This window comes from Thamnophis elegans, chromosome 13, assembly GCF_009769535.1.
Source record: "Thamnophis elegans isolate rThaEle1 chromosome 13, rThaEle1.pri, whole genome shotgun sequence".
NCBI lineage: Eukaryota > Metazoa > Chordata > Lepidosauria > Squamata > Colubridae > Thamnophis > Thamnophis elegans.
Window position 1 is genome coordinate 17,931,731 of NC_045553.1, and position 18,582 is coordinate 17,950,312.

The following is an 18,582-nucleotide window of genomic DNA, read 5'->3' on the forward strand; positions in this document are numbered from 1 at the left end:
CCAGGAGGGAGGCAGCAGACCTTTATCTTGTTCCTTACCTTCCAAGGGAAAGTGGAAATCATTAATGCCAGGGAAGTGGCACCCAGGAATGCATCTCGAGACATGTTTGGCAACAACACCGCTCTGTCCCAGAAAGGTAAAGCAAGAGGCACACGCTGCCAGTGGTGGCTGGCTGCACATATGAGCCATCTCCTCATGAGCTTGGGATCAAGGGTCCACGAACCTCAAGAGAGCCTGAAGGTGACCAGGCTCAGAAATGGGTGGAATGGCTTGGCCGGCAAGAACCGCACACTGTGTGCAAGAAGGTTTCCTGAGTAGCTCACATTTTCTGTGGTCTTGTGTATCTGCTCACTCACCTTTATCTTCCTGCCTGTTATCTAAGCTGGGTAATCATCAGAAAGTCTCTAGGGGATCCTGCATCAAGCAGGAGGGTTGGGCTTCGTAAGGTCCCTTCTAGCCCTCTGATTCTTGGCCTTGAAAATTCATACTAAGAACTAAAACCTAGACTTGGCGTAATTACTGATTGTACAAGTTGTAAAGATGTCCACCCACAAACTACATGGTTACCTATAAACTCTAGTCAAAATGTTTCTTGAACATTCACAAAACTCAATGGAGAACAGGGGTCAACATGAAGAAGGCATTGCCTAAGTCAATAACTCTTGCAAACTAGCTCTGGGCACTCAGTTTATATTGAAGGAGAAAATAGATTATGCGTGGAAAACAAAATTAGGTTGATGGTCCTGGATGATAGGGGAGAGGACTGGCTGGAGTCTTGATCTCTTTGTCCTCTGTCTGCTCCAGGTGGATTGTCCATTGCGGTTCCAGGAGAAATCCGTGGCTATGAACTGGCCCACCGACGGCATGGCAAACTGCTTTGGAAGGAGCTGTTTCAGCCCAGTATCCAGTTAGCCAGAGAAGGGTTCCCTGTTGGTAAAGGCCTGGCCAAAGCCCTGGAGTCCAGGAGCAGTGAGATTGAAAGCATCCCGTCCTTGTGGTAGGCAGCAGGGCAGCATCTCAGCTCAAGGCAGCACATGCCCTGCTGGGTGGTTGGCTGGGAGATGGGACTCTTCTCAACATGAAGGTCCCAAGGAAGGTTGCGGGGAGGATGGACCTAAGTCGACTCAGGGACCACCTGGAAAGGAAGGAAGGAAGGAGGGACGGAGGGAGGGGGAGGAAGATGGGAATGAGAAGGAGGCAGGGAAAGAGGAAGGATACAGGAAAGGAGGAAGGAAGGAAGGAAGGAGGGAGGGACGGAGGGAGGGGGAGGAAGATGGGAATGAGAAGGAGGCAGGGAAAGAGGAAGGAAGAATACAGGAAAGGAGGAAGGAAGGAAGGAAGGAAGGAAGAAAGGAAGGAAGGAAGGAGGGCTTCTCAACCATGGCCACTGATGGCCAAGATCTTGCAAAAGGAATACTTCTTTTTAGGCTGGAGCACAAAATCTGAAGGGACCCTTTCAAGACTATTGTGCAATTTGGGGAAGATCTCCTGCAGTATTCCCCATAGAAGCATCCCCAGTATTGCCCCCCCAAGCCTTTTATCAGCAGTTCAAACCTTTGTCTAGGCAGTTAAGGTGACAGGTCTGTTCCGGTACCTCTGGCTGCTTCAGCTGCTTCCTGGTGGCATCTTAGGATTTAGTGTCTAAATATGGAAGCAGTATGAAAAAGTGCTGCAATGCATTGGGCGTTTCAGGAGCCTGGATGGGGGCATTTTCAGAGTCTCCTTTCATAAGATGCCTTGAACAGCAGAAGGGTGAGGTGGCCTCCTTATCTCTACTCCAGCCACGAAGGTTTCCCAGTCAGCAGCTCTGCTCTGCTAATTGGGGTGAGGGAGGCTAACAAGAACACGGGGACAGAGAATAGGATAGGTGGCAGTGAGAGGCTGTCACGGTTCCATGTGTGGCTGGAATTTGAGGCCGTGGAGACACCCATGTTTGTTCACTGATTAATTCTGCCTCTTATGGAGCAAGATCATTAGAAACCAGCAGACAAGAGGTGCAGGAAAGGGAGAAGCTGAGATCAAGTCAATCATGTATTTCATAACCTGGGGACTCCTGACATGACCTAAGTTATGCCTTTGTTTTCTTTGAATTTTCTTTCCACACAAAAACCCAGCCTAAGAAGGGGCTTTGGAAAAAGTATAAAGAGAACTCACTTTAAAAAAAAAAAGGGGGGGGGGGGAGGTTGCACTCAATTGTGGCTTCCCCACAAGTGTCTTTTTTCTGTAAAGAAAAGAGCTTTTAAAGACCTCTCTACTTAACTCAGTGGGGCATATTAGGTTGCCAACCCCCAATGTTCTCAGACCAGGAGATGCAAGCCCAGCAGGAACCAAATTTTAACCAGACATGTGCCAGGCAATGTTCCCTCTAATTTTTTTTCAGTGCGTGCGAAAAAGTATAGTATTTGAGCAGCACATTTTCATGCCTGAGCACCTGAATTTTTTTCACAGATGTTTCACAGAGCAATTGATTTATAGGATCCGAATTGGAATGGAGAAAAATGGTTTTGTGCTTGCGTGCGTGCGTGTGTGTGTGTGTTTGAGTGAGCGATGGATCCGGTAAGGGAACTGCGCCTATTTAGGAAAGAAGGTAAATTATTGCAAACATGATCAATCGAAGATAAGTATGGGGACAGGTTGGGCGGTAGAGAGAAAGTGATAAAAGAGTGGGAGAGAGGAAGAAAAAAAGAGGGAAGAGAGACAGAAAGAGACAGAGAAGGAGAGGTAGAAAGTGACAGAAGAATGGAAAAGAAGGAGAAAGAGAAGAGAAACAAAGAGAAAGAGGGTGAGAGAGACAGAGAAAAAAGAGAGGAAGAGGAAAGAGTAAGAGAGAACATCTCATTTCAACCCTGAGGTGCAAATATTCTCTTCGATTGGTAATTTTATTTGTCCATTTACTATCCAATACTCTCATTTCTCCTTAAGTTCATCAAGAATTCCCTTCTTTTTATTGAATTTATCACAATACCATGAGAACAACTTTTTCAGCATAGCTTTACAGCTATTTAAAATACATAGTAATTTAGGTCAGGTTTTCAGAACATTAGTCTATTTATAAGTCACTAAGTGCAAAGAAACAGAATTCATAAAATTGGCTTCCCTTTTTGTAATTGCCTACTGCCTGCTTAATTTTCTACCTACATTTTTGATAACTGATATTCACTCTTGACCCAAGAAGCCCATCGTAGAAAGAAACCCTCCCTATGACCTTTGTTGGGTTTCCATGGAATGAAGTTTGATCTTTTTTCTCAACCATACAGTAGCATATTCTTTCTAAGGAGGATATAATCAAGATAGTCCATAATTGCCTATCAATCTAACAGGCGATTGACAATCTCTTTATATTTCAACTCTAACTCTTTCAGTCTTAAAAGGTTTGGGGAGGAGAAATCCAAAAATTCTTTTAAAGAGGAAAAAAATGCTTGCACAATTGCATCCATGGAGACATGTATATATACACAACACAGAGAGAAACAAACTTAACAAAGTGCTAAGCCTGCCCACCAACTAATTCTGAGAGAGAGAGAGAGAGAGAGAGAGAGAGAGAGAGAGAGAGAGAGAGAGGGAGAGAGAGAGAGAGTGAGTATCCCTCCTTCCTTCAGCCCAACACTCTTGCTGGCATCCCAGCCAGATGAGAGGGACTGCAGAGGGTCTCCTCGAGTCTAGGGCAGCGAGTCATTCGATGGGAAACTTGCCTCTTGGAAGGACTGACCTGGCTTGGCTTCTGCTTTCGATCTGCCGCCCAACGACCGAATGGAGAATCAAAGAGGCAGGAGACGAAGCGGGAGCCAAGCGGGTCATTCCTTCCAAGAGGCAATTTTCCCATCAAATGACTCACTGCCCTAGACTTGAGGAGACCCTCTGCAGTCCCTCTCGCCTGGCCAGAATGCCAGCAAGAGTGTTGGGCTGAAGGAAGGAGGGATACACACACTCACGTTCCCCCCCTCCCTCCCTCCCTCTCTCTCAAATCCGAGCAGCCGCTGTTGGGAGCCCGTCCCATGCCTTCTCCCAACCCCCACACCCCTTCTCTCAGCTACTTTCTGTCTTGTGGACCTAGAACAGATTGCTGTTTCCAGGCTGGGTCTCCTCTCCTATTATCCTGGAAGGTGTCTCACAAAAACCACTGGGCGGCAGTTGGGAACTGCTGTGCAGTGTTTTGTTGCCATGTGCGCGGCCGCGCACCCGCGCAGCTTAGAGGGAACATTGGTGCCAGGGCAGGGCCTGTATTGCCTAGTGAATAGAACTGTATAGGGCAGAACAGAATTCTTTATTGGCCGAATGTGATTCCTTGAGCACAAGGAATTTGTCTCTTGTCTCTTGTGCATAAGCTCTCAGTAGACATACAAACAGCAAGTGATAAGTCACAGATCATAGATCACAGTTACAATCATTAATCATAATACACAACATAATGCACAAGTGATAAGCCATAGATACCAATAGAAGAAGGTAGTAGGAAAGATGAGCAGAGGAGAAAGATGAGAAGATTAATATCAATAGAGCCCTACTACGTGGGTAAATATCTTTAGACCTAAGACAGTGCTGTGGGAATTAAGTGTTCAGCAGAGTGATGGCACCAGGGGTGGAGGGGGGGAAACTATCTTTGTATCTAATTGTTTTGGCATGCAATGCCCTATTTTTTTTTTTTAAATATATTTTATTCATTTTCACATTCCATTTTACAATCACTTATATAGAGGGCATTTGCTATAAGAAAGAAAAAAAAAAGATAAAAAAAAATAAAACAAAATAAAAAAGAAAACACAACTCATCATTCACAACCCCACCTGACACTTCCATCCTCCATACACCCCATCTACCCCCTCCAACTTTCCTTTCCTCCCTCTAACACTCCCCTCCTACTTCCCTTTCCCCTCAAACCTTCCTTCTCCCCTTACTCCCAACACGCCCTCCTTACATTCCCCTTACTCCTTCCTTACTCCTCCCTCTTCTTTCCCTCTACCTCCCTCCTTGGTGTATGCCTTTATTCAAGTGTTGTTTAATCTGATAAAAAGTAAAATAAACCAAGGAAAAAAAATATAAAGAAAGAAAAGAGAAAAAAAAAAGGAAAAAAAAACAACAACCGTATATAAGTGCATTCTTGTTCTTATTGAGACTATGTTAACACCCACCCACCCACCCCCCATAAATCCCCATCCCTAATCCTCCCGACTTCCCAGGGCCCACACCTGGCACTGCCTTCTATCTAAAGTATCTTGTGTTCGTATGGATTAAAAATAAAAGTAATATATTAAAGGAAAGAAAAACAAGAAAAAAGAAAGAAAAGAAAAAAGAAAAAAGAAAAAGGAAAAAAAGAAAAAGAACTCTTTGTGTTAAGCTCAGCCCCCCATCTTTATCTATGCTTAAATAGTGTAAGTCATTCTATCTATATTTTATTCTCGTCTCTTGCTTCTTTGTTATTTACCCCAACCTCCTGTAGACTCTCCCGTTCCTCTTCCTTAACCTTGTATTCAGATAAACATTTATACAAATTTGTATAGGCATCAATATACAGTCTAGCTCAAAAGTAATCCCTACCAGTAAAATTTAAGCAGCGTGGATCATTCCACATATTCAAATATTACTTTACAGAAGAATAATCAAACTTTCCCTTCTAATAGGATTTAAACAGCGTAAATAATCTTTCTTAACCTTATTTTCAAACAGTAATTCAAAATAATCTAACCAAACCTTCCCTTCTTAGTAAAATTTAAGCAGCGTGGATCAAGTATTACTTTACACAAAAATCAGTTTACATTCTATCTTAAGATGATCCCGACCGGCTTTCCCTTCTAATAGGATTTAAACAACGTAAATCATTCCGCATGCATTTTACCCTCATCCCTTGCTTGTCTGATATTTACCACTATCAAATTTATGCAGACATTAGTTTAAGATCTAGCTCAAAATAATTTCACCAAACTTTCCCTTCTAATAAGAATTAAATAGCATGGATCATTCCACATATTCAAATAATACTTTCAACAAGAATCAGTTAACCTTCTGTTTTAAAAAATAATCTCGTCCAGCTTTCCCTTCTAACAGAATTTAAACAACATAAATCATTTTGCATCCTTTTACATATATACATTCAATATCACCCCACCAATATACGTAAATCATTCCGCATGCATTTTACCCTCATCCCTTGCTTCTCTAATATTTACCACTATCAAATTTATGCAGACATTAATTTAAAATCTAACTCAAAATAATTTCACCAAGCTTTCCCTTCTAATAAAAATTAAATAGCATGGATCATTCCACATATTCAAATAATACTTTCAACAAGAATCAGTTTACCTTCTGTTTTAAAGTAATCCCTTCTAACAGAATTTAAACAACATAAATCATTCCGCATTCATTTTACATATATACAATCAGTATCACCCCACCAATAAGTTCCGCTTTTTCTACCGGAGAGAGGTCGCAAACCCCCATTCAGTCCACAACTTTGGCAAATATTTTAAAATGTCTAAATCCTCGATCTCCGCTTTTCTGCTTCTCCGAGGGAGGAAAGGCTACCCCCTCCATCTTGCAGCCATGTGGTCTGTTGCTTGCCTTCTCCTTCAGCTTGTCTCTCCTCTTTTCCAAGTGAATCAGGAAGTCCCGCCTTCAAAGTCTTGTAATAGAAATCTCGAGCCTCCGAAACAGAGTTAAGACGAAGTCTTTGATTCTCAAATGTGACCGTAATGCCGGCTGGGGCCTCCCATCTATATTGAATCTGTTGATTTCTAAGCTCTTTTGTTAAAAATGCATAGTCTCTTCTTGCTCTCAACATCTGGAAAGGTATTTCTTTGAAGACAATCAAGTCCTGGTCATCAACTCGCAGACTGTTATTATGAAACTTTTGCATAATCGCGTTTCTGGATTCTTTTGTGGAAAAATATATAATTATGTCCCTCGGGAGCTGTCGCTGTTCCGCTACCAACGAGTTCTGGCGATAGATTTTCCGAATCTGCCAATCAAAGTTAAGTCCCGGGCTTCCCACCGCATGGCTGAAGGCTTCAACAAAGGTCTGTTTCAGATTCTCTCGCTCCTTTTCGCGGAATCCTCTGACTCTTATTGCGAATGCCTTCTTATTAAAATTTATCATCACGAGCTGTTCTTGAGTGTCTCTAATTTTTTGTTGTAATATTTGAATATTAGTAGTCAAATTAAAATTAGCCTCCTCCAAGCTTTCCAATTTATTCTCTATTTCAGCAGAATAATCTGACAGGGCAGACACGGCTGCAAACGTATTCGCCTTCATTTGGTCAATTTTAGACTTTAAATCATCATATAGCTCCAATACAAATTTCTTAATTTCTTGTTTAAAATCATTAAGCATTTGAAAGAAAAATTCCCGTGTTAAAAATTCTCCAGTAGAGGGCGTAGGAGACAAGGGCTGCGATTCCAGTATAGATTCTTTAGATTCTTTAGGCACATTTGTAGAGAGACGCTTCGATTTTGACCTGGGTGCCATTATAAATAAACAAATAAACAGCGCTTTCGCTCCCCTCTGTTTCCCCAAAAAAAAATTTAATTTTGTTAAGGAGCGGTCTGCAGGAAGGTAAAACCGGCTAAGTACATCCCCTATCAGTCACCAACGGAGAGAAATCGCCATTTTGAAGTCCGTTTAAACAAAGGAGCCTCTAAGACAAATGGTGCTGGTATTTAAGATAGTAATAAAAGCATAAATCTCACAGGAGTGGGACCCGCCCGTATTAATCCTAGCTTCAAACAACTTTGCTTTGTCCTGGGGGGGGGGGGGGGGCTCGCCTGTCTAGGGCTGCAAAAAAGGCAGCTGAGAAGAACTGGCTGGAGATAAAAGCTCCGCTCACGCTGGGTCTAATCTCTGTCCACAGCCAAAAAAAAAGAGAAAGGCTGTGGATTACGAATAGACCCTAGCACACAGAGCTACTCCCTGCCCCTTTCTTAGCCAAAAAGGGGTGATATCTATGATCTTATTTAGATATACAGACCAGATCTCTGAGAGGAGCTCGGTTGAGCCCTCCTCGGCAACAGGCTCCGCCCCCCCGGCCTATCGCAATGCCCTATTGTGGTGTCCAGAGAGGAGAAGTTGAAACAATTTATGTCCAGGATGCGAAGGGTCTGTAGATGTTTTCACAGCCCTCCTTTTGACTCATGCAGAGTACAGGTCCTCAAAGGAAGGCAGGTTGGCTGTAATTGTTTTTTCTGCAGTTCTGATTATCCGCTGAAGTCTGTGTCTGTCTTGTTGGGTTGCAGAGCCAAACCAGGCAGTTATGGAGGTGCAGATGACAGATTCAATGATTCCTCTGTAGAACTCTATCAGCAGCTCCTTGGGCGGTCTGAGCTTTCTGAATTGGCGCAGAAAGTTTCTCAACCTTTAAGGAGTGTGGACTTCAGCTTCCACAGTTCTGGCTAGGGGATTCTGGGAGATGAAGTCGATACCTCTTAATGTTGCCAAGGTTGAGAGACTCTGGCAGAGCTCGTGGCTCTCTCTCCAATAACACCTTTGTCCTCAGTGAGGTCTTCTGCAAAAGCGGGAAAGTACTGCAGGAGAAGCAACTCCTCCGCCTGCCCAAACTGGCCAGTACCTACGAGACCATCGCCAACCAGGGCGCGGATGCCTTCTACACTGGAAACCTGGCACAGCAGATGGTGGCTGAGGTCCAAAACGCAGGTGAGCAGGAAACTATCTACAAAGCAGCGGGACAGTTGTCGTTTTCTCCTTTGAAAGCATTTCCACACCCCAAGCAATTCGGGCAGCCGATGGAGGCTAGTTTCACTCTCTGCCTCTTCTGCTTAAGCAAAAGAGCTGGTCCTGCTCTGCTGTGCTGGGATTGCTGGTTCTAAGGGGCATTGCAGCCCTGCACTCAGTCTTAGGTCTACCCCACTGGAAGGTCTCCATACACATATCAAGGCCCCTCCTTTGGGGGGGGGTGTTTCTGCTTCCCACTTAGCAAATCTTGTTCCATGGCAAATTATAATAAATGGCGATTTTTGCTCCAAGTGTCCTGCTGAGGATACTTCCCTGTAGCCCAGTGGTCCCCAACCCCCAGTCTGCGGACTGGTGCCGGGCCGTGGAGTACCTGGCACCGGGCCGCACAGCGGCCGGGGGCCATGATCGCTGCAGCGCAAAGGCTCCTGGGCCGTCGCGAACAACGCCCCCCCACCCCTGCGCGCACTCAGCGGGCCACGGTAAAATTATCAAAGGCTGACTGGTCCGCGGCGATAAAAAGGTTGGGGACCACTGCTGTAGCCTGTCTTGGGACACTCTACAAATGTGGCCTTGCCACAGAACTGTAACGGATTGTGTGGGTGACCTTGAGGGAAAAGGGGAAGAGGAGCAGCCTAAGAAGCAACCAGGCAAGAGAAAGGGAGGGAGGGAGGGAGGGAGGGAGGGAGGGAGGGAGAGAGAGAGAGAGAGAGAGGGAGAGAGAGAGAGAGAGAGAGAGAGAGAGAGAGAGAGAGAGGGAGGGAGGAATCCCCAGGGGCTAAACGGACAGAGAAAGAAAACTTAGAAATGGATCTGCACAAATGGATCAAGTACTTTTGTGGCGGAGGGAAGTTTGTATCTTCCGACTTGCAAGATTTTCTTCATGCAGCCTTACAACAAAGGAACTTTAGTTCACCTGGGAGGGTTTCCTGCCTGCTTTAGCCAGGAGGGCTGACAAGAGCCCAATGTTGTGGGGCCAAAGGATGCCGCTGAATTGCAGAATTCTTGGGTGAACCAATGGTGGGGAACATGGTGATGGGCAGCCACAGAAGGCCAGGCAGAAAGAGCTGGGCATTGGGAATTCTGTGGAAGACATAAGAATCCAGGAGGGATCACGTTTACACCATTTAAGATTATAATTCCCTGTGGAAGTCATCCTAAATGCCAAAGTTGAGAGAGGGAAATGTCTGGTGATCGATGCAGACTTTCAAACTCTCTGGTGCCAATTGTTGATGCTGCCATCAACGCAGTACCTTTTGGGGGATGGGGCTCTATGCACTTTAGCTTTCAAGAATTGGTGGCAGAAAGAGAGTGTTGAGGTGGCATTCCCAGATCCACTTCAGGTACCTACAGATGGAATTAAGAAATACTGTTCAGGAACTGGCTGAAAATCTGAAATGAAGGCTCCTGGCCTGGAGCATAAACTCACTTTGGAGGGTGCAGGTCAGCTGAGAAGTCAGGTGTCATGGGGAATCTGAACCATAGCAGTAACTGAGCTAGAGGGGCAGGGCTCGCTGCTCCTCTAGCTCAGATCCCACATCATCGATTCTCCTTGGAGAAGCCGGACTGATTTGGGGAGCCCTCCAAACCCCGAAGCACGTCTTGGTAATTTACACAGCTAATATTTGGCCTCAATAGCCTGGTAACTGGAACCAAATGGCTGAGAGTCAGAAGCATTCAAGAGAGTTTTAGAAAATATGTATCTCTCAGGGTGGGTGCCTGTGGGAGGTAAAGTCTGGCATGAGCCCCTCTGCAGCCCTTGGAAAGGGCTCCATCCCACTTTCAGACTCGTCTGCAAAATAGAGCATTGCAAATACACGATACAAGTTGAACAATACAAATCAAACCAGGATTAAAATGAACCAAAGTTAAGAGCAGATAAAGCTTAAAAGATGTGTTTTTATTGTTAAATTTTGGGAGAGGATGCCCAACGCTTCTCCCTTTATCTGGGTGCCGTGTGGGTGACCTTCCCCCAAGAGCAAGACGGGGCTCCTGGTAATGGGCGAGCCAGAGCTGGGGACGTGGGCATCATCTCTAAATGGCCCAATTGTCAGGATTCCCTCCCTTCTGTTGCAGGTGGGATCCTTACCATGGAGGACCTGAGGGATTACCGACCAACTCTGGAAGAAAATCCTTTAAAAGTGCAACTTGGCCAGTTCAGCATGTATGTGCCCAATGCGCCTTTAAGTGGCCCTGTGCTGGCCCTGATCCTCAACATCCTGAAAGGTCAGGATTCTTTTACCTCTTTAATATTTATAAGCTTTCATTGGGACATTTGCTTTTTGGGAGGGTTGCAAAATTGCTCCCAGAACAGGAATGTCAGCTCAGCTTCAACAGCATAAGGGGGGGGGGAGGGAGTGCGATGGGACAATGGGCTGTGAAAAATGCTGCAACAGGACCACCCCAAGCAGTGGCACCCCATTGGTTTCAGTCCAGGGGCCTCTCCATTCCACTCCCAAGGGTCAAAGGGGCCCTCTTCTCATCTGGGCACAGGTGGTTTTCTTTGGCTGCTTTGCAGTTTTTATGGACTGGATGGACTGCCAGATATTGTAAAGTTGCCTCTCTGTCTACCTTCCCATCCTGGGGGATGCCCTTCGCTCGCCTTGGGCTGTTTCCTCTTCCATCTGGGCAGCCGGTCTTTGGTCTCTCCGAAGCTCTGATAGGGAGCTTGCCTCTTCCAGCCTCTCCTGGGGCAGGTGGGGGGGGGGGGCTAAGGACAAGGACCCTAAGGTTTGTAATGCAGAATAGTTGGGGGGAGGATTAGGGAGGGGGCTGAGCCCAACAGCTTTTTTTGGCTGCCACCAGAAATGTCGTCCCCCCCCCCCCTCCCGAGAGCTCATGGTGGGATCTGTATGTGCCAGTTGATGCATTTGGCAGCTTTCCATCCCTCATTGTTGTTTCTGTACTGTCAGGCAAGGTGTCCTTCCTTGGACACTCTCAAAGTTGCCGGGCTTTTGAGGGCATTTTCACTGCCAGCCTCATGACTTTTCCTTTTACCTTGACTTCTCAGTTCTATGGAGCTTTGGTTTGTGATAGCTTTAATTGCCTTTTGATTATAACTTTAGATGGCCTCAAAGGGTTTTCAAAGCTACTCCCCCTCCCACCCCCAAAGGCAGAAAGAGAGAAAAGAAGCAAATCTCATGAACCAAATTATTTTGCATTTCTTGCACTTCTGTTTGGGAGGCTTACCTGAAGGCATTGCATCATTATGTCTTCTTAAATGACTCCAGTCAGGGAGGAATGGTCCAAATGAAATTGGTGCTTCAAGAGGTTTCCACTCCATGAACCTCTTCAAACCTCCCGGACCCCCATTTGAGAAATTTTCCAATTTCAAGGTGGGATATTGCTCAATTCCATCAATCTTGTGCCACCCCCCCACCCCCCAGCTCTTCCTTCAGAAATCTTTTGCAAGGTCTGGTCTCTCTACAGCAGAGCCTGGGATTCCTCATGTGTTTCCATTCAGGCCGCTCAGGCCTTTCGATCCCTTCTTCTCTATGGCACACCCATTCGCCTTCATGCACACACACACACACACACACACACACACACACACACACACGCACGTGTTGCCCCACCCCAAAGCTTGTGCTTTTATCCAACCTCAAGATCAGCCATATGCCCTTCTGTTTCTCTTCCGTGCTCAACCTCTGACATTTCCTTTCATTCCACAGGGTTCCCACTAGTCATGTTCCACTTATCCCCTACAGCTGTGATGGCCAACCTATGGCACACATGCCACAGGTGGCACAGGGAGCCATCTCTGCGGGTATGTGAGCTATCGCCCAGGTCAACTCCACTGCATATGTGCACGCCTCCCACCGGTCAGCTGATTTTTGGGTCTCTGCTGGGAGACATGTACGCATGTGCAGGAGTTGGCAGGTTGCGGCAGCCCTCCCCACACCCCATTTTTGGTTCCAGGAGGCTTCAGGAAGGCCTGCTAGCACCAAGCACCAACACAGAGGTCGCGTGCACATGCGCTGGGGTGGGGCCTGCAGGGGTCATTGCATTATGGGGGTTGGCACGCGCTATTGCGCGCACCTGCACTTTTGACATCCAAGGAAAAAAAGCTTCGCCATCACTTCTCTACAGCAATCAACCTCCATATTCACCTCAAACATTCCATAATTCACATTTATTGTCTATGTTTTCTAAATCAAAGAAGGTGTAATAAACATTCATGTCTTCTTTAGCGAATGTAGGACAGCAGCCACATTCGATTTCCCAAATGTTGTTCATTTCTACCTATGCTTTTTCAGGTCAGAAGCCTCACAAATCCACCTTTGCATTCACTGTTGCTACTTTTCACTTCCGGTCAGGGCTGAATGAAGACAGCTCCCAGTTATGGCTCCAATTTGGTGTTCCAGCAGGCATTGTGAGTCCAGGAAAACCCCAAGTCACTAACATACTCTTTCCAGCATTTCCCCAGGTTTCCCCAATGACTACAGGGACACTCCTCTTCAACCTCCCCCTCCCCACCCATCTTTCTCAGCCAGGTTTGCTTCAGATAATCCTTGCTACAACCATCGTTTCCTACCATCTCATGGAAAACTTGCATCAACTTACTGTCTTCATCCAAGTTTGAGCTACCAGTGGCAACACTTGGCTGGTCTAACCTCTGAGTTTGGTGGCTGATGGACCCTGACATGCCTGATGTTTGTGCTCAATCTCCCGGCAGGCTTCCGGTTCTCTAAGAACAGCACCCGGACTCCAGAAGAGAAGGGCTGGACGTACCATCGCATCTTGGAGGCTTTCCGCTTTGCCTACGCCAAGCGGAGTTTACTCGGGGACCCTGCGTTTGTCAACCTCACAGAGGTAGCTCCATGCCCTGCTCTGCTCTTTTCCTACCCTCCTCCCAGCCAAACAGAGCCAAGTGACTCCACTGAATTTTGCTGGGGTCCTGAGCTGAGAGACAAGCTGGCTGTCCCATTAGTTCCTCAGGAGAAACCCAAGGAAGGCCATCAGCCTGTGAATGATCACTTGCCTTTCCCTGTAGGATCTCTCTTCCGTTCTTCCATCTAGGTGATCAGAAACATGACATCAGAGTCCTTTGCCGATAACCTGCGGAGCAAAATCACCAACACTACCCATAACATCAGCTATTATGAACCAGATTACTACACTCCGGAACATGCTGGGACGTCCCATGTCTCGGTCGTAGCTGAGGACGGCAGCGCAGTCTCAGCCACCAGCACCATCAACCACTAGTGAGACTCCAGGATGGAGGGGCTGCTGGAGACAGGCTCAGCCAAGCTCAGAGGCTCCTGCCCTTCCCAGCAGGGTTAGAGCTGAGGGGCTCTGGGAAGACCCTTCTCCAAATCATGGCTTTTCCTTCACAGGCCCCAGGCTCCGGAAGCCGAGAAGGAGGAGCGGCTTGTGGAGTCTGGAAAGAAGCCAAGGGCCCTATCCCTGCCCATCTCTTCACAGTCCCACTTCCATTGTGCCATCTGCCATTGCTCCCCACAATCTTTTCCCTGCCCCCCTTCCTGCATTGGCTGGGGGCGCATGACATGCTCCTTCTCCAGATATGTCCTGGCACCACCCCACCTTCTGCTGCCTTCCTTCCCCACCTAGACAAGCTGTGAAGTAGGGGAACATCTGTGTCCCCCAAGCCTTTGCATGCCAGTCAGTCCGGCTTCTGCACCGGCATCGCTTTGCTACGCTTGGGTGGAAAAGCCCCCGGCAGCTTCTTTTGGGAAGAGGGCTGGTGATGTCCAGGCTCTGTGCAGGGGCAGCAGGATCCCCGTGGCCTTGGAGCTTCGGCATTTCTAGGAACTGGTGGCAGGAAAGCTGGGTGCAAAGAGGAGCTGCTGTATGGACCTCCTTTCTCTCGCCCGCCTCCACAGCTTCGGCTCCGACCTCCGTTCCCCTGTGAATGGCATCATCTTCAACAATGAGATGGATGACTTCAGCTCCCCACACATAGTGAATGGCTTCGGCGTCCCCCCTTCGGCGGCCAACTTCATTGCTCCAGGTAAGGCTTCTCCACCTGCTGCTTGAGCAAAGGATCTGGCCCCTCCAGAGTCCAGACCCCTCTCTGGGGAGGGTCTCCTCCAGGCAGCCTCTGCCTCCCCTCAGTTCCTTGATCTCCCTGTGCCTCTGCAGCCATGGAAGAAGAGGCAATCCATGGAAAGGCTTCCACTCCTTCCAGGGAGTGGGTCAGGCTGAGCTGACTGCCATTTCCCTTCTCCTGGGGGTCCTGGGGGTCTGCAGTGGGTTGTCAAAAAAGTCAAGATGGCAGCCACATTCTTTTGTGTGAAGCTTTGCTTAGATTACCTTTTTTGTCCTTTCACTGCAGAAACTCTTCTCTGGTTTTTTTTTTATCAAGACCTGCTTCTTAGCCCTAGCACATTTTTAAAATAAATGTTTATTGAAGTTTTACAAAATACATAAAAACTAATGTAAACTACCTAATTAAGAGCAGTGGATAAAAAAGGAAGGAAGGAAGGTTTCCCATTTCCTTTGCAGCAATTATACATACAATTAAAACAAATCTCTCTTATCCTATGATTACAAAAATCATAATTTTAATTCTTAAAACCAAAAATCATGTGCCTTTTTTCTGTTTCATGCAAAACTCAAAGAGCACTTTCTGGTCAACCATAAGCGGCATTTTGGAGCAAAACCTGAGTTTATATTTATTCCATACAATAGGTCATGTAACAGGGTCTTGTAACTATATTTATATTAATATATTTGTGTTCTGTTGATTAAGCTTCCAAATTCTTTTAATTTATTCATTCAAAGTTCAGTTCCCTTTGAAGAATCTGTTCAAATCAAAACCAAGCCACCTGCAACAGCTCGTACCTCTTTCTTCATCTTCAAATCCGTGACCCTATCATCTTCTCTCATATCTCTGTTTAATATTTCAAGGACTAAAAAACTCACATGGGTTAGCTAAATCTTCATTAGCGATGATTTGGGCTGTCTGTGAAATATAAATTCTCTCCAAAACCTTCAACAAAAAAAGTTCAGTTCAAATGATCAAAACCCTTCTCTGCATCTAAAAAGACCAATGCATCTGTTTTTTTTTATTATGTTCAAGTATTCCAAAATATCCAACACAGTTCTAACATCTTTCAACCATTTTTAGTAGAAACCCACTCTTACCCCATGAATGAATTCTTGCAAAATTAGTTTTAGTCTTTCAGCTAAAATCATTGTGAACAACTATTGATTGATTGATTGATTGCCTCAAGATAACTCTAGGTAATTCATTAATGATTTTGATCTGTAATTTCTTACTGAAGTCATTTTTGTCCTTATTTACCTGTTAATGTCCTGTCCTCTTTTCCAAGTTCCTGGTATCCAGAAAGAGTCCCTTGGTCTCTGTAAAGGTTATCTAAGTTCCTCCTCAAAACACCCATCCTTAGGGAGGAATGCAGTCCGGCTTCCCAGCTGGGAGGCACCACATTCCAGGCAGAGCAAAGACAGAGAGGTTGAGTGGGAAGAAAGGAGGTCCTTGCTTTCTGGAGCATGACAATAATACAGCCTGGGGGCTCCAAGCCTTTTTCTTGGTTTGAGACTCTCTGATTGTTAGAGGTCCATACATCAATTCCCTTTGTTCTCCTGTAATCCTTTTGCTTTCTGAGATATTCATCTATTTTCTCCAAGGGGACAACAGGTCTTTGATACAGATTAGAACAATACTGGTAGAAAAAAATGTATGCAGACCTTGTTCTTAGCCCTGTCTTATGTTGGCTCCAGAGATTGTCCTTCAGGCACCCACTAAGCTTTACTTTTTTCCTTATCCCTCCCCCCCCCCCCCAAATTAATTCCTTTCCAGATATTTTTCTCTTCCCAGTATTCTGGCAACGATTGATTTTCTGTTTCTTTTTTTCAAGTTTTTTATTTTATTTTACTTTTTACAAACGTATCAATGCGGGAAGAGTGTGGCACCTGAGTGTCTTCCATTTTAGTACAAAAAATAATATTCATCATATTTACTACAGTTGACAAGCTTTTATAGTTCTGGTAATAGTACACATATTTTTGTTGAATTATATCTTTCATTATTTAGCTATTTCAATATATTATTTTTATGCCAATCACCATAGTCTAAGTGTCATTTTTTACTACAAAGTATTAATAATCATAGTTGTTACATTTAACAGACTTACATGGTTCTAATAGTAACACACATATTTATGTTGTTATAATCTTCCATTTTTAATTATTCAATATTTCAATATGTTATTTTTATGCCAATCACCATATTCTAGGTATTGTTCCTTTTACTACAAATAGAATATTAATAATCATATTTATTACATTTAACAAACTTATATAGTTCTAATAAAAATATACATATTTATGTTAAGTTATAATCTTCCATTATTTAATAGTTCAATATTTCAATGTTATTTTTATGCCAATCACCATATTATTCAAATATGTTTAATACTACCATTGTTCGTTCTACCTTTCCCTTATTATTACTCCATCTTATTATATAAAAATGTGTATTCCCTTAACCCTCGCCCTAGTTTCCATCCCTATTCTAACTTTTAGTTATACCACTATTATATTTAAAAATGGTTCCTTTCTATACATTTTCTCTTAAAGCGTTAATTGTTTGTTTCTTAGCTTGCCTGCCATATTCATAGAGATAAAGATCCACACTTGGATCTTTATCTCTATCTGCTTCCACTTCTTGGCCAATTGCTTTGAACGTCTCTCCCTTCTTTGCCCTATTCCATTGTCTAATTTTCAAATTATCTACTCTTGCCCCACCTCTCTTCCCAAAAAGACTTCCTGCAACTCCAGCTTCTCTTTTACTTTCCTTAAAATACTCTCCCTTCAGCTTGTTTCATCAGTCATTATTATTTTTGTTTTTATCTCCTTGTTGTCATCTTGTTTTATTTGTTGGTTTGTTTTTTCAGCTATTCTTTCAATTGGCTACTCCTCTTCCCGGGTTCCTTGTCCTTGGTGTCATATGTTCCAGCTCTTCATTTAGGCTTTGACTTTTATTCATAATCTCCTTTTTGTAGGGCTGGGTTCTGTCAGGCACTACTGCCAGTTTGCTCATGGGTGTGCTGTGCGCACTTGGTGCATGCTGCATGCATTTGGTACATGCTGCGCACGCATGCACAATACAATAAAAGTGTTCTGTGCAGAAGCAAAAAACAAGAGAACCAGAGAACCAGTTGGGGGCATAGCAGGCCTGGGTTACTGCAGGTTCCAGCAACCAGGCCACCACCCACTACCGGTTCGGCCGAACCATTCCAAACTGGTAGGAACCCACCTCTGCCTTGTAGCTTCTTGTCAAAGTATCCTTAATACTCTGAGCTATCTACACAGTTTCTTCACAGATTCCCCTCATTCCTTGCTGATGGAGCATCTTGTTTAATTTTATTTTGTTACTTTTTTGTCCAAAAATCCAATAACCATATATTCAAACCTAAAGTCACTTCTCAAAAAATTCAATAGTCATAAATCTTTATAACCCAAAGCTAATCAACCTGTTCTTCTGGGTAATCCAAAAATAGAACCTTCATTAATCTCTCTGTAAATTCAATTGTGTTGTAGCTTTCAGGGGTCACTTTAATAATAATACCTTTCTTCTTCTCATTTAAATCTCCAATAGCCAAATATTTCCAAGATTTTGGGAATGTGTTATATCTTTCTTTTGTCAGCAGGTGGCACTCTTAAATCAAATTTCAGTTTTTTAAGTAAATAGGTCCAGCATTTTAAAATGCTTATCTGACATGATGCCGGTCCAATTTAAAAATTCAATTTTCTGTATTTGTAATGATTTTTCTGCCTTCTTCCCTTTGATTCTTTATCCTTTGTTTTTTTAAAAAAAAAATTTCAAAATGCTAGGTCGCTGTTACTTTTAAAAATAGTTGTGAGTCTCTCTTTCCCTGGATATTCTTTTGAGGTTGAAATTTGAATAAAAAGGATTC

At 44.5% G+C, this 18,582-nt stretch overlaps 1 protein-coding gene across 3 annotated transcripts in view; it reads left to right on the forward strand.

Moving 5' to 3' along the window:
* Positions 1 to 18,582, forward strand: part of GGT1 (gamma-glutamyltransferase 1) — a 31,016-nt gene that overhangs the window by 8,378 nt on the left and 4,056 nt on the right. For all 3 annotated transcript variants that reach the window (XM_032228726.1, XM_032228728.1, XM_032228725.1), the window contains exons 5-11: positions 47 to 136; positions 805 to 997; positions 8,487 to 8,644; positions 10,757 to 10,906; positions 13,356 to 13,492; positions 13,700 to 13,884; positions 14,524 to 14,651. In XM_032228726.1, coding sequence (XP_032084617.1) covers positions 47 to 136; positions 805 to 997; positions 8,487 to 8,644; positions 10,757 to 10,906; positions 13,356 to 13,492; positions 13,700 to 13,884; positions 14,524 to 14,651 — 1,041 coding nt within the window. The remainder of the gene's footprint in view (positions 1 to 46; positions 137 to 804; positions 998 to 8,486; positions 8,645 to 10,756; positions 10,907 to 13,355; positions 13,493 to 13,699; positions 13,885 to 14,523; positions 14,652 to 18,582) is intronic.